Source organism: Urocampus carinirostris, chromosome 4, assembly GCF_059441175.1.
Source record: "Urocampus carinirostris isolate Australia breed hairy pipefish chromosome 4, RoL_Ucar_1.0, whole genome shotgun sequence".
Taxonomy (NCBI): domain Eukaryota; kingdom Metazoa; phylum Chordata; class Actinopteri; order Syngnathiformes; family Syngnathidae; genus Urocampus; species Urocampus carinirostris.
The window spans coordinates 7173140-7189619 of NC_142352.1; the positions used below are offsets into that span (position 1 = coordinate 7173140).

Consider the following 16480-nt stretch of genomic DNA (forward strand, 5'->3'; position numbering starts at 1 on the left):
TCAGAAACGGGAATCAGACGGAAAACAGGGCAGGATAGAATCAGGAGTCACAAAAGCTTGCCTGGCGCGAAGCGTAGGTTCACAAACGATCCGACGAGTGTTGTCAGGAAAGCGGGGCCGACTCAGGTGCCCCGCATCAGTAATCATGACAGGAACTAGCGTCGATGCTGTAAAAAAAAAAACAGGAATCACCAAAGTTGGGAAAGAGAAACCTCCAAAAACATGCAGGACATGTGGCCCTAGAGGACAGGGTTGCCTACCTCTTTCATAGAGGATATATAGAAATTGTATTATTTTATATTTCTTGTCTCAAGGTGTCAAAAGTTTGCCTCACTTTTGCATTATATGCCTGACAAAATTTTTATGTTTCAGGGAGAAATAGGACTCGATGCTGAACCCAATGACCGGAAGGTAAAAAACAGACCTGAGTTTTATGAAATCAAATAAAATGAGAGGATTTGTATTAATAAACGTGTTCACAAAATGAAAAATAAGCACTGTAAGTAAGTTGCTCTGACGTCTTAATTGCACCAGCCTGAAAATGCATCATTAAGAAGGAAAAACACATATAAGTTGCACTTGGAGTATAAGTCGAATTTTTGGGAGAGAAATCTTTTTGATAAAATCCAACACCAAAAATATACGTGTCATCTTAAAAGGAAATTCAAAATTAAGATAAGAACAGGTGGAAAAAATGTACGGTGTTGGCCTGGAGAGTGATGGGCACTACAGGCTGTACTAGCCCAAGACACTCCACAGGAAATGGTGCCCCGATGACCCTAGTGGTTAAGGGATCCATACCGTTATTTTTGCTTAAAGAGGGATGGGCGCCACCAGGCTGTACTTGCCCAAGACACACCACAGGAAATGCTTCCCCTACGATCATAGTGGTTAAGGGATCCATACCATTATTTTGTCCTGGAGAGGGATGGGCACCACCAGGTTGTACTTGCCCAAGACACACCACAGGAAATGGTGCCCCGATGACCCTAGTGGTTAAGGGATCCATACCGTTATTTTTGCTTAAAGAGGGATGGGCGCCACCAGGCTGTACTTGCCCAAGACACACCACAGGAAATGGTGCCCCGTCAACCCTAGTGGTTAAGCGATCCGTACCCTTATTTTGTCCTGGAGAGGAATGGGCACCGCCAGGTTGTACTTGCCCAAGACACACCACAGGAAATGGTGCCCCGTCAACCCTAGTGGTTAAGCGATCCGTACCCTTATTTTGGCCTGGAGAGGGATGGGCACCACCAGGTTGTACTTGCCCAAGAAACACCACAGGAAATGGTGCCCCTATTACCCTTGTGGTTAAGAGATCCATACCATTATTTTGGCCTGGAACGGGATGGGCGCCACCAGGGTGTACTTGCCCAAGACACACCACAGGAAATGGTTCCCCTATGATCCTAGTGGTTAAGGGATCTATATCCTTATCTCGGCCTGGAACGGGATGGGCGCCACCAGGCTGTACTTGCCCAAGACACACCACAGGAAATGCTTCCCCTACGATCATAGTGGTTAAGGGATCCATACCATTATTTTGTCCTGGAGAGGGATGGGCACCACCAGGTTGTACTTGCCCAAGACACACCACAGGAAATGGTGCCCCGTCAACCCTAGTGGTTAAGCGATCCGTACCCTTATTTGGCCTGGAGAGGGATGGGCACCACCAGGTTGTACTTGCTCAAGACAGACCACAGGAAATGGTGCCCCTATTACCCTTGTGGTTAAGAGATCCATACCATTATTTTGGCCTGGAACGGAATGGGCGCCACCAGGGTGTACTTGCCCAAGACACACCACAGGAAATGGTGCCCCTACGATCCTAGTGGTTAAGGGATCTATATCCTTATCTTGGCCTGGAACGGAATGGGCGCCATCAGGCTGAACTTGCCCAAGACACACCACAGGTGATGGTTCCCATACGATCCCAGTGGTTAAGGGATCCATACCATTATTTTGTCCTGGAGAGGAATGGGCGCCATCAGACTGTATTTGCTCAAGACACACCACAGGAAATGGTGCCCCTTCGACCGTAGTGGTTAAGGGATCCATATTATTATTATTATTGTTATTATTATGGTTTGAAGAGGAATGGGTGCCACCAGGCTGTACTTGCCCAAGACACACCACAGAAAATAGTGCCCCTACGACCTCAGTGGTTACTCCTCCTGCTTCTACGTCGCTTATGTCAGAAATGTTTCCCCTCACAACAGGACAAGGTTGAAATGATCAAAACAGGCCTATAGCGCCCTCTTGCAGTTTAGTTTGAAAATAACATGTCAAATAATTTTCCAGTAATTCAGATTTAATAGATTATATGATAATGTATCAGTAATTTTACATATAGCATGGTTGATTAGCATGCAGCCTCACGGTGCTCAAGTCCAGGGTTCAATTCCATCCACTCCAAACCATCTCGTGTAGAGTTTGCATGTTCTCCCTGTCCCTGCCTGGGTTTCAAAAAACATGCATTTCAGGGTAATTGGCAGGTTCAAATGCACCCTCGCGACTCTAGTGACAAGCGGTGCAGAAAATGGATGGAAGGATAAATTTCACATATAAGTCTCACCTGAGTATAAGTCGCACCCCCGGCCAAACTATGAAAAAACTGGGCCTTAGAGTCCAGAAAATATGGTAATGATTTATCACAGTGTTTAGGCCACTGAAAATTTCCATTAAACCCATCCATCCATCCATTATCTGCACCGCTTATCCTCAGTAGGGTCGCGGGGGTGCTGGAGCCCATCCCAGCCATCTCCGGGCAGTGGGCAGGGGACACCCTGAACCGGTTGCCAGCCACACCGAGACTGACAACTCACTCGCTCATTCACACCTAGGGACAATTTGGACCGGCCAATTAACCTAACATGCATGTTATTGTAATGTGGGAGAACATGCAAACTCCACACAGGAGGGTCGATCTCATGACCTCATAACTGTGCCGCACACGCACTAACCACTGACTCACCGTGCCGCCCGTCATTAAACCTGTATAACGAAATTGGAGGGTTTTCTCTGTTCACTTCAAGTAAAACCAATAAAAGATATATAAGAATGCGCTATAGCACAGGTGTCAAACAGGCGGCCCGCGGGCCAGATCAGGCCCGCTAAGGGATTGAATCCGGCCCGCGAGACAACACTCAGAGAAGCGCAAGAGAAAAACAAGCTGCAGGTTGAAATATGTCAACTTCATGTTGCCAAAGCCAGGTGCCTCGAACAAAGACACTGTACTTGTATTTCTTTCTCTCTCTCTCTCTTTCTTTTCTACCCCTTTTCTCCCACTCTCTGTCTCTTTCACTCTCTGTGTCTCTCTTTTTCTCTTCTTTTGTTGCTCTTTGTCTCTTTCTCTGTCTGTGTCTTTTTAACTTCTTTTGCTCTAACTTTTTTCCTTTTCTCTCTTTTCTCTTTCTCTCTTCCTTCCCTTCGCGCTTTCTTTTCTCTCCTTCTTTCTTTCTATTTCTCTTTGGATTTTATTTCTTCCTCTCCCTTTCTTTTCCCCCTCTCTCACGACTTTTTATCTCTTTTGTTTCTCACGCTCTCCCCCTCTCTCCCTTTTTCTTTCTTTGTACCGCCCTCTCTCCCTTTTCCTCCCTCTTTCTCTTATTTCATCATCTCTCTTTTTCTTTCTCTTTAATCTACTAGCCCGGCCCCCGACGGAATGTTTGTTCTATCGTGTGGCCCCCGAGTTGAAATGAGTTTGACACCCCTGCGCTATAGGATAAAAATGTTAAAAAAAAAAACAATATATTAATGATATATAATAAATATGTGCATATTCATAATGGCAGTTGTACAGAACAGTGTGTTCATGAATACTGTCAAAGGGAGACGAGGATAGTAATGGATTTTGGGACGAAGCCACAAACTTCTCTCAGATACGCCGGAAACTGAGACTGGTCGTGGGGGTACTGGAGCCCATCCCAGCAATCATCAGGCAGTGGGCAGGGGACACCCTGAACTGGTTGCCAGCCAATCGCAGGGCACACAGGGACAGACAACTCACTCGCTCATTCACACCTAGGGACAATTTGGACCGGCCAATTCACCTGAAATGCATGTTTTTGGAACGTGGGAGGAAACCGGAGTGCCCGGAGGAAACCCACGCAAGCACGGGGAGGACATACAAACTCCGCACAGGAAGTCCGCTAGCTGGATTTGAACCCACATAGGAGGTTCCCAAGACCTTAGAACTGTGCCGCACACGCGCTAACCACTGCGCCGCCGTGCTGCCCTATGATCCTAGTGGTTAATGGGTCCATACCGTTATTTTTTGAACCCACAAATTGTAAATTACAAGGCAGATGTCCCAACTATTACCCACAATACCAATGCCCTTCGATGCCAGTCAATGTGTCATTGAAATGGGAATTGACTCTCTTCACAGACACTATTTGAGGAATGGGCCTGCTACAGCGTCTTCTACAAGTACCAGCCTATTGGATTAATTAGGTAAGATTTATTATTGTGCAACTATGATACTGAGAATTATTGATAGCAGTGTTCATTTTACCTGTGAAAAGTGATGGGTCCCGGGGACTCGCATGCTCAAAAATCTAGGGGTCCCAACAGAGATCTATGGGTCCCCAAAATTTAGTGTTATCCAGGTTGAAATTGTAAATCGGCGACGAATATAGAAATAAATCTATACATTTATTCAGTTTTAATAATCACACTTAATTGGTAATACAAAGCAGTTATCACTTCAGATTTTTCAGTTCATATATTCTTCGTGGTTGTGCTCTCCCGCCACAATTGTCCAATTGCAGCAACGGAATTTCCATAGCTAATTTGTGGTTTTCATTGTCGTCGTGCCGATCCAATGTGATTTTCTGAAAGTTCGTATTGCGAAATGATTTATGCAATCCAGTTTTTTGTCACGCTGGGTGCAAGCATCTCAGAACATGTAGCCTCTATTATCATCCTTCTCATAGCGTAACCAGGAATGTAATTGAGTCCATTTTGGCAGAAAAGTCCTTTTCTTGCTTGGAGTATTCTTTTGTTTATTTTCTTTCGTCGAATCGTTCGCTTCAACACGCATGTTTTCCTTGCCTTTGCGATCTTCTGAAGACTTTCTCCGCCGTTTTTTCGTGCCGGAAATATTGCCGTTGTTACCACTTTCTGTATTATGTTTCGACTTATTACCGACACTGAAGAAATGACCAATTTTTTGTTGATTTGCACCTAATACCAACTGTTTTTACGGAGGCATACTTCTCTTTCACTCGACAACCACCAAAACAATGACTCGATTTTATTGAAAAAGAGAGCAGGGCTTGCTTCCACGATCCGATGATCGTCGGACACGGGTACCTGATGGCAGGAACGCGGAAGTGGCACTTCCGTGTCGTGCGGGAATAGTCGTGGGTGGCGGGTAAGCTGGTCGGTAGCCGGGACAGGGGAGCAAGGGCGGTAATCGAGTCCAGAAAAAAGGTCTGCAACAAGTATTAGGCAGGAAACAGGGCAAAACAGGCCGACGGCCGGGACGGAGGAGCAGGGCAGAAACAGGTCCAGAAACAGGTCGGCAACAGGTAATCAGGCAGGAGAAAACAGAGCAGGAGATTGTCGGAGGGTACGGTGCTTTCCTAGCAAAAGCGTAAGTGTGCAGGACGGTCTGACTGCTTCCTCTTGGAAGGCGGAATTTACAAGCATTCAAACCCACTGCGCATTACCATTTTGTTCCCAATTATTATTATTTGGGAAGAAGATTTTAATAGGACTTTGTCATGATTATCTATGCCCACTCCTTTGGCGCCAACTGCCTCAGAGTCTGATTGGCTCCCTGTCCCTATTTAAACCCATTCCTATCTGTCACCTGTTGTCAGTCTGTCTGCAAACCTCAGTTTACTCTAGGCAAGCTTTTCGACCTTGACTCACTCCTGTTTTGGCTCCTGTCTGTTTCCCGGCTTCGACTCGTTTTTTTTATCTTGACCATGTTTTTTTACTCTTCTGTCCCGGCTACTGACCCGTTTTTTTCCGTTCCCGACACCGCCATCGCTCGCCACGGAAGTGCCATTTCCGCGTTCAGAGCGACACGTTTCCCGCGACCAGCCATCACTGGATCGTGGGTGCAACCCTTTCCTTTTTTTTCCCAATAAAACTGAGAGAAACGTAACGCAAGTGGGTCCTGCCTCCGTTCTGGTTCTGACAGTAGAAGTCAGTTGGCCCAGGCTCTTCAATCATTTTGTTTTTATTTGTTGTTCCTGTTTTTTGTTAATAATTACCGTCTAATTTGTGCACACTTGCCTTTGTTCTCGTTCACTGTATTTGGGTCCACTTCTGCAAAAACAGATTATGAATATTACTAAATATTGACCGCAGCAAAATCAAATTGGAATAGTGTGAGGGATCAACAATGAAATAAGGTATTTAATAAACTGGACTTTTTGACGATGACTTGAATTAATATGAAAATATTATGTCAATACATATCCCTTGTCACGGTTGCCATGGCGCCCAATTGGCCCTGCTCGTGTGGCGCCAGCTGCGGATCATTGACAAATTGGCTTTCCGTTTTTTTTTAAGATCAGTTCTCTCATTTTTCCTTTGTCAATCCGTCAACAAACCTCTGCTCCGCAAGATGTGGGTTCTGACTCGGTCCTGTTTTCCTGTTGGTATTTCCTGTCCGATATTGTTCCCGCTTATTTTGTCCTGCTAAATATCGGTTTCCTGTTTCGTTCCCGTCTATTTTGTCCTGTTTAATATCGATCTCCAGTTTCGTTCCCGTCTAGTTTGTCCTGTTAATTTCGATATCCTGTTTCATTATCAATCCTGTCAGTCCCGTCCTGTCCGGTATGGACCCCATCTGTCCGATATCTGCACGGGCAATTGGAATCGATCTCGCCGGCCTCTGGCTTCCTATCATTCCACGCCAGACTGCTGCCTAACGTGCATGACTCCCCATTTCCCGTAAAATAAAAGGCTTGTGTGAGAACGTCACGCGTTTGGGTCCTGATCCTGTTCCGGTTCTTGACATCCCTGTGTTATGTTGAATCAATGATAACCTTTTTTCTTACCCCTGTTTTAGAGAATGATTGCAATTCTTTGTTTTTTACTCCACAGGAAGTATTTTGGAGACAAGGTTGGACTGTACTTTGCCTGGCTGGGCGTCTACACCCAGATGTTGATCCCTGCTTCCATCGTTGGAGTTATTGTTTTCCTCTATGGCTGTGCCACCGTTGATGACAATATACCAAGGTATCCTGGAAATTGAATTTATGACCAATATGATTCACAGATTCAGGACAAAAACACGTGCAGGAATTCATTCGTCACATAGAGGACATTTCCAATCAGTGTTTTACTATCAAAGAGCTTTTTAAAGCTACTATAGTCTGTATTAAATTATATCGGTCGGTGTCTGGTATTTGTATCAATGATAGCATTTGAATTGTTATTGGTCTGAAAAAAGTGGTATTGTGTCATGATTACCGATTAGTATCACCTGTGCCTGCTCATTAGGCGCCAGCCGCTGCGGGCTACCTGATTGGTTCCCTGTCCTTTTTAAGCCCAGTCCTGTCACTCTCCGGTTGTCAGTCCGTCAGCAAACCTCTGTTGTTACAAGACAAGCATTTTGAGCCTGACTCCCGCCTGTCCCACTTTTGCACCAGTTTTTGCCACCCGTCCGCTCCTGGTCTCCCCGTTTGTCTCCGGCTACGAACCGTTTTCTATCCCGACCACGTTTGCTCTCCTGTCCGGGCTATCGACCTGTTTTTCTGTCCTTGACACCGCCATCTCCCGCTACGGAAGACCCACTTCCGTATTCGGATCACGATCCGATTGCATGAGCGGCTTGCTTCCCGCGTCCAGTGAGGGCACTGCCCTTCTTCTTTCTATCAATAAACTTGTGGTTAATGCTACGCATTTGGGTCCTGATTCCGTCCTGGTTGTGACAGTATTGTGCATCTCCATCAGCAACATTTCAAACACATTTCAGTGGCTTTGTAGTTGACATGTCGAAAAACTCTCTCAAAATCTCCAGGATTTTTAGTTTCTCTTGATATTTGTATCGATTTTGCCTCATGGGTTGTCTCTACTGAGAGCCCTGATTAAGGTAACCAATGATCTTCTACTGGCAATGGACTCCGGCGCTTCATCACTCTTGCTGCTGCTGGACCTTAGTGCTGCCTTTGACACTGTGGACCATAATATTTTACTAGAAAGGTTGGAAAAATGGATTGGTCTCTCAGGAACCGTCCTCTTATGGTTCAGATCCTACCTCTCAGGACGCACTGTGTTTGTTACCTGTGGTGTTCCGCAGGGTTCAGTACTTGGCCCCCTTCTTTTCAGTATTTACATGCTTCCATTAGGTGCTATTATTCGCAAGTATAATATCAGTTTCCATTGCTACACAGATGACACTCAACTATACCTTCCGATGGAGGAATCTGCCACACTAAACTGTGGAAATTCGGAGGTCTGCCTCACTGAGATAAAAGAGTGGAGGTCACTCAACTTCTTGCGCCTTAACTCTGAAAAGACCGAAATGTTAGTTATTGGTCCATCTAAATGCCGTGACTTGTTCTCAAAAACAGCTCTGAACATTGACAAATGTAATATCACCCGGAGTGACTCAGTCATAAATTAAGGTGTCATATTTGACCCCGATCTGTCCTTTCAAACACACGTTAAGAATATTACCAGAACAGCTTTTTTCCATCTTCGCAACATTGCTAAAATTCGTCCTATGCTGTCTCAGTCTGACGCGGGGATTATAATTCATGCGTTTGTTACTTCCCGTCTCGATGTCTGTAATGCACTACTCTCCGGTCTCCCGAAGTCCAAAATCAAGAGCCTTCAGGCTTTTAACGAAGACAAGAAAGTTTGACCACATGACCCCGATTTTAGCTAACCTGCATTGGCTCCCTGTTAACATAAGATGTGATTTTAAGGTTCTGTTGGTAGTATACAAAATCACGCATGGACTTGCTTCCTCATACCTTTCAGATTTAATTTCCCCCTATGTTCCGGTCCGGAGCCTTCGCTCTGAAAATGCTGGTCTCCTAGTGATCCCAAGAGCCAAGAAGAAATCCGGAGGTTGGAGAGCGTTCTGAATTCTGGCCCCGGTGCTGTGGACCAGGGAACTGCAAATTGACTAACACTAAAAATAGCTTAATCTTATATTTAAGAAGTGAAATTTCCTTTTTCTGATTTTCACATGAATATTTTGGTTTGCTCTCATTTTTTTCTCCGTCCCTGTACAGTATGGAGATTTGCGATCCGAGGAACAACATCACAATGTGCCCACTTTGCGATCGCGCATGCGGCTACTGGAAACTGGTCTCGGCGTGTGGTACCGCCCGCGCCAGCCACCTGTTTGACAACCCAGCAACTGTCTTCTTCTCCATTTTCATGGCGCTGTGGGGTAAATATATTACATTCTATTTCATTCACATCAGACACATACAAACTAAAGAAATCCCGAAGGTGAGAACCACCAGGAAAAGTATGTGTGTGTCTGCGTGTGGAGTCAAACTTTGGAACAATTTACAAGACGAGATCAAACAATGTCAAAATGACAACGCATTAACTGTCAGGACCGGAACGGAAACAGGACCCAATTGCGTAGAGTTTACCACAAGTTTTATTGAAGGAAAGAGGAAGGGCTGCGCCCACGATCCGGTGTTCGCTAGGCGCGGGAAGCAAGTCGCTTTCGTACTCGGATTGCGATCCGAACACGGAAGTGGATCTTCCGTAGCGAGGGATGGCGGTGACAGGGACGGAAACGGGTCGCTAGCCGGGACTGGGAAGGCAAAGCGTGGTCGGGGTCGGAAACAAGTCGTAAGCCAGAACAGGAGAGCGGACGTAGTCGGGGACAGAAAGAGGTCGTTAGCCGGGACGGGAGAGAGTAAAACAGGTCGTAGCCGGACACAGACGGGAGCAAAAACGGGACAGGTGGGAGTCAGGGTCGGAAAATGCTTGCCTAGTATTCACTGAGGTTCGCAGACGAACTGACAACAGGGGACAGACAGGACTGGGTTCAAATACTGACAGGGAGCCAATCAGAACCCACGGCAGTTGGGGCCGAATGAGCGGGCACAGGTCAGTCACATCAGTAATCATGACATTTACAAGTTTTTGTTCAGGAACAGTAATGTATTTACATTTTCCGTTGTAGCTTGTCACTCTTTTTTTTTCCTGTTTTTGTCATATTGTGGTTTTACCTGAACAGCAAACCACTTTTACTCACAAATAAAACTTGACAGTGCTTCCGATTTGCCTCTGTCATTTTTAGCTTCTAAAATGAGTCGGCGCATAGATTGTGGTCTTTTCTAGCAGGCAGGATGAAGCAGCAGGACAGGTAGGGAGAGGTTCTAATAGTGTGCCTGTCAGTCACACACTCAGGCTTACGCTTAGAAAATGGCGCTGGTTGAGAGAGAGAGAAAGGCTGCGCTATCTACATCAAGAATCCTTTTCCGAGTACATCCTTAGTATTGATAATATCGCTATTTGGATGGATCAACGTTGACACAATTTGAAACCGATTTGTAACCGCCGATTTTTTTTGTGTTTGTAGCGGTTCTCTTCATGGAACACTGGAAAAGACGGCAGATGCGGCTCAACTATGTCTGGAACCTGACAGGCGCCGAGGAGGACGACGAGGTGAGTTCAAGAACCAAATATAATTAACGATGTTGCAGAGAGTTTTACTGTTCTTGGTTGGTCGGAAACCTATGGCTCGCGAGCGATATAGGGTTATTATGTAAAGCTTGGAGACAAAATTGATTTCATGGAAAGTTCCTCTATGTTTGTAATATGCAGTACAGGCAAAGCCAAAATCACGATAGTGAGTACTATCCAGTATGTATCTATAGGGCACATTTTTTTGCCACAATTTACAGTCAAGGTGTCACACCCAAAAAAAAAACACATTTTTGCTGTTCACCACTAAGGAATTCTTTACAGACACTGCCCTACTTATGAACGAGATCATTCTTAAGTTGAATTTGTTCGTAAGTTGCTTCAGTGCTATATTTTGTATGTTTAAGGCTTGTATTAGTAACCTGTATCGTTTTGTACCAAAAAATAAACATTTCATAAAATAATATGCTCTATAAAGATAAATAAAGTTGAGTTTGACTTACTATTAGGAGATGGGCCTCAAGAGTTAGGCGACTTCCTCCTCCGTGGTAAAAAGTGGCCGAAAAAAAGTTATCCAACCATTTTCTCAACCGCATGAAGCTTTCTTATTCCACTCTCAATTCAAATGAAACGGTTCGCCTCTCCTTTACACTTTACACCAACCATATTGAATGGATGCACGAAATACTAAATGATAAAAATATAAAAGTTTTGTTTTTTTTCAAATCACTTTTTATGGCAATGAGACTTCATTTATTGGCGTACAGACGCTGCCCAACTTACGAACGATCGTTCGTGAATTGAATTTGTTCATAAGTTGATTCAGTGTTATATTCTGTTCGTTTAAGGTTTATATAAGTATGTTTAAGCTTTGTATAAGAAACCTTTTGTACTAAAAACTAAACACTTCATAAAATAATATGCTCTATAAAGATAAATAATGTGAAGTTTAACTTACTTTTGGAAGATAAGCTTCAATAGTTAGGCCACTTCCTTCGCCACGGTAAAAAGTGGCCGAATAAAAGTTATCCAACCATTTTACTCAACCGCATCAAGCTTTCTTATTCCACTCCCAATTCAAATGAAACGGCTCGCCTCTACTTTACACTTTACACCAACCATATTGAATGATGATAAAAATATAAGTAGTTTTGTTGTGTTTTTTTAAATCACCTTTTATGGAAATGAGACTTACTTAATTTATTGGGGTACAGACGCTGCCCTACTTACGGACGATATCGTGAATTGAATCGTTCGTGAATTGAATTTGTTCATAAGTTGCTTCAGTGCTATATTCTGTTTGTTCAAGGTTTATATCAGTATGTTTAAGCTTTGTATAAGTAACCTGTATTTTTTTGTACTAAAAACTCAACACTTCATAAAATAATATGCTCTATAAAGATAAATAATGTGAAGTTTAACTTACTTTTGGAAGATAAGCTTCAATAGTTAGGCAACTTCCGCCTCCGTGATAAAAAGTGGCTGAAAAAAAGTTATCCAACCATTTTCTCAACCGCATGAAGCTTTCTTATTCCACTTTCAATTCAAAAGAAACGGTTAGCCTCTCCTTTACACTTTACACCAACCATATTGAATGGATGCACCAGATATTAAACAATAAAAATTTCTGAGTTCTTAGCGTGCTGGAGATACAGTATAGAATGTTTACACACGAACTCGGAAGAGGAAGCAAATTTCTTCTTCAGGGTGGATGCTGGGTGACCTCTCACAGCGCCACACGCCAGTTGTGGCGGAGAGAAGCACTACAGTTATGTCCTCAACTTAGAAAAAGGTGCACACAATACAAGATCTAACTTACAGCAATGTCCGGATTTTTTTCGACATCTCGAAAAAAATTTTCGTATCTACCGTTTTTCGTAAGTCGAATGGTCGTAAGTAGGGGAGCATCTGTATATGATTTTTTTTTTTTTCCAATAAAATCATCCAACAGACTGTATGTTTGACATACCTGGTCTATAATGAATGGCTTATTTGATAGCACTTAAACAATGGCTGACTTGTTCCTCTCTCGTTTGCATTGTACGTTGCAGGCACAACATAAGGTTTGACTTTTTACCTTTTTTTAATACAGTGGAACCTGGGTTTTCGAACGCCTCTCAGTTTGAACAAATCGGTGTCCGACCAAAAATTTAGAGAAATTCTTGCTTCGCTGTTCGGTCAAAAAACCGGAGTTCAAACGCCGGTAATGCGTGAGTGCGTACGCTAGGGTGCGATGCTAAGCGGCGTACGGGTGTTTTAGCCCCTTATTATGCCTCCGAAGAAAGTCAGTGCAAGCAGCAAAGTTGCTACAGGTGAAAAAAGAAAAGTAGTGCGTACAACTATTGCATTTAAGAAAGAAATAATAACCAAATATGAAGGAGGTGTGCGAGCGCCTTCTGCTGACCACCACAAAGGTAAGAAATCCTATTCATAAGATTACGATAACGCGAACGTACGATTAGCCTGGGTTAGCTTTAAGTTTACGTTAAACATTCAGGGTGTTTGAACGGAGCCCAACATTGAGGGTATTGGAACGGAGCCCCCTTACCGATGAACCGCTCACCACTTGTTGTGGAGACCCGGGTGCTAAATGACTTGTAAACGACCTGATTTTTTAATTTTTACACGTTCATGTTAGCGTAATCTTTCGTACGGAAGATTACGATAACGCGAACTTACGATTAGCCAGGGTTAGCTTTAAGTTTACATTAAACATTCGAGGTAAACATTCAGGGTGTTGGAACGGATTAAAACGATTTACATTAATTTCAATGGGGAAAACGATTTCGGTGATCGAACAAATCGGTTTTCGAACAGGGTTCTGGAACGGATTATGGTCGAGAACCGAGGTTCCACTGTACATGAATAAGTCTTTAGCACACGTTTTACTGACGTTGCCTGCTTCCTTTCTGCGAATGCATGGTAAACATCCCTGTAACTCTTCTTTTGTGGACATTGTTTGCAAATATGTCACTGCTCATATAATATACCCGCTTTCTCTGCATGCAGGCTGCTAAATCGGTGCATGGCTTCATACGAGCATTATATAAGCATCGCATTTAGCTAAATAGGACTTTTTCTCTCTGAATGCATTTCAAATGTGTATGCAATTTATTTGTCCTTTTAAGAATAATGTTAGAACAGTTGTATGTTAACCGCTTCTAGGCTAAAAGTAGATTGAGCATCTGTAGCGTTTTCTTGTACTTCAGACTTCCGGTCGAGAAGTGAGGCATTTTTAGGGTGGCGGCCAATGTTCCCTCTAAGCTGCGTGTGTGCGTAATTGCGCACTACCCAGAGCTTTTCCGCGCACAAGAAAATCTAGCCAGCTCACAAAAATCAGGGCTCCAAATTGCTAATTAAGAAGCGAATTAAGTCAAGGTTACAGTGCATGAAGGTAAAAATACACCTGACGTTGTGTTCTAAATGCGGTATTTGGAAGTCAAGGTCGAAGTAGAACGAAGTTGAGTAAAGTTAGTAGAGTTTTTCGAGAACCGGCTTCTTCGGCTGGCTCACTTAAAGGAACCGGCTCTTTTGGGTCCTAGACAGCTCTTCCGGTTGTTTTTGCTTCTTTCATCCCTATATGACCAAATATTATGTCAAATTATGCACAAAATGACTTAAAGGAAGGGGGAATAGAACAAAAAGAAAAAAATACCAAGATGAAAAAGTAGTGAAAAGCTGAGAAAAAAAGAAACGAAAGGAAGAGAAAAAAGAAGGAAAAATTCAGAAAAAAAAACAGAAAAAAGAAAAGAAAAAGAAACGAGGGATAAAAGGCAAATAGAGAACAAAAAGAAGCTAGGAAAAAATAAACACAATGAGTTTTTTAACTCGTCACTATTCTCTCGGGCAGGGGTGTCCAATGTGGTGCCCGTAGACCTGTTATTAAAATAGCTCACCAGTGCTGAGTCATTGTGATTTTCTAGTAAAAAAACGTTTTTGTGGTTGACTGAGTTTATTTAACTCTACCTTATATATGTATATATGTATGTATATATATATATATATATATATATATATATATATATATATATATATATATATATATATATATATATAAATAAACAAGATACTTTTAACAAGAGATCGTATAGTGTTTTTTTAACGTTTACAATGAATTCAACATATTTTTCTTTTAAACCGAATTTTAACCAACATCATCCTTTTTATATATATGAAAAAATAGAAATAATAACAATAACGAGTATAAACTAATATAAATGGCGACAGAAACAGAAACGAAAATAAATCCAAACAGCTTGACAACACCAATCACATTACTGTGCATGTTGAGAGATTTGTCAGCTGTGGTTTTAATGTTTAAAATTAACTTTTTGCGGAGCACCAAAAGATTGTGGCTTACCGTTGGCAGCGCGCTGTAGACTGCCAACGGCATCCGCCTTCACAAGGTCAAAAGCCAAACCAAACCTTACCCCATACCAGCAGGTGGCACTGTTGGACTCATCATTGCAGGGCTCTTACACAAAAACTATACAACATATTTCTGCAGGAATTTCAACAAAACAAAAGTTATTATTACACCCGTTAAATATATATATACTGTATATATATATGTATATATATATATATATATATATATATATATATATATATATATATATATATATATATATATATATCATAGAGTATTTTGTTTTGTGCACTATCGTCTATCTATCAAAAACTTCAATATTTAAATAAATAGGAGGGAAATTGGAAATGTCTTTAAGAAATCTGAATCAACGATTAATCAAAAAATAATCGATTGATTCGTCTATAATGAAATAAATCATTAGTTGGGGTTGAACATCCATCCTTTCATTCATCCATTTTCTGCACCGCTTATCCTCGAAAGGATCGCGGGTGGGGTTTCGCTATAAGGAATGAAATTGGAATTTTGTCCGCCATTATCCCCCAACCCAAATGCTGACGAACATGATCAAGTGATGTCTTTTTTTCAGGATCACAATCGAGCAGAGTATGAACTCCGAGTCCGGCAAAAGGCAATGAAGCAAGAGAGTTCAGGCATTCCGGTAAGATAAACCTGAATAAGTGTTTACCGTAAATTCCGGACTATAGAGCGCACCTGATTATAAGCCGCACCCACCACATTTTAAGAGGAAAACCGATTTTTGTACTTACACAAGCCGCACCTGTATATAAGCCGCATGCGCCCACATTTAAAAATGTAACACAAACACAAAATTAACCCAAACCCGACTTTAAGTCCCGCGATTGAAACTAAATGTCCTTCATTAAAGTAAACAATCCAAAAATCACAGCCGGCAAAATGAACGGAAAATGATACCGGTACTTGAGGTTTGATGCAGACCTGCAGAGTCCGGGTCCCGTTGAAAGTCATCCAAGGAAAAAAGTGTATATTTCCAAAGGTAAGGGTGGGAAAACTATAGATCCACTATTGTCCGCCGCGTCCACAAACACTCACCTTTACTCCACTTCCCGTCAGCCCCCGTGGTCTTCGTCCCTTCTTTTTGAATCGCCCGTACAAAACATATCAGAATAAGTCTCTAAAATAAATACATTACAAAAATATACAGTTTCAAATACATATTATACATGGGTTACACATATTTACAAAGAAAGACGGTACACCGATAGAGTTTTCAAAGCTTTAATAATAATAATATAACTTTCATCCCAAACGGTGCCTGTGACAGGGCAGTTAATGGTAGCAACACGCTAGCAACACGCTCGCAATACAGTAAACAGGTCTGGTAAAAAAAACATACCGTACTTGTAAAAATCACGGTAAACCGTCCTCATCTTCGTCCTTAGAACAGAAGCCATTAAAGTCGTCTTCCTCAGTGTCGGAAAAAAACTCTGTCATATAGACCTTTTGTACTTGAGCGCCGCTGGCGGCCGTTAGAAAAATGACATA

The 16480-nt window shown here is 42.6% G+C and overlaps 1 protein-coding gene across 3 annotated transcripts in view; it reads left to right on the forward strand.

The window, feature by feature from the left end:
* The window catches only part of ano1a (anoctamin 1, calcium activated chloride channel a), an 80792-nt gene that overhangs the window by 34564 nt on the left and 29748 nt on the right, over positions 1-16480 (forward strand). For 2 of the 3 annotated variants that reach the window (XR_015850239.1, XM_088333537.1), the window contains exons 9-15: positions 373-411; positions 4391-4455; positions 7066-7200; positions 9207-9367; positions 10520-10605; positions 12636-12647; positions 15543-15614. Coding sequence is in view for 2 of the 3 variants with exons in the window: in XM_088333537.1 (XP_088189663.1) it covers positions 373-411; positions 4391-4455; positions 7066-7200; positions 9207-9367; positions 10520-10605; positions 12636-12647; positions 15543-15614 (570 nt within the window). In the remaining variant the exon portion in view is untranslated. The remainder of the gene's footprint in view (positions 1-372; positions 412-4390; positions 4456-7065; positions 7201-9206; positions 9368-10519; positions 10606-12635; positions 12648-15542; positions 15615-16480) is intronic. The other variant, XM_088333538.1, reaches the window with a different exon arrangement.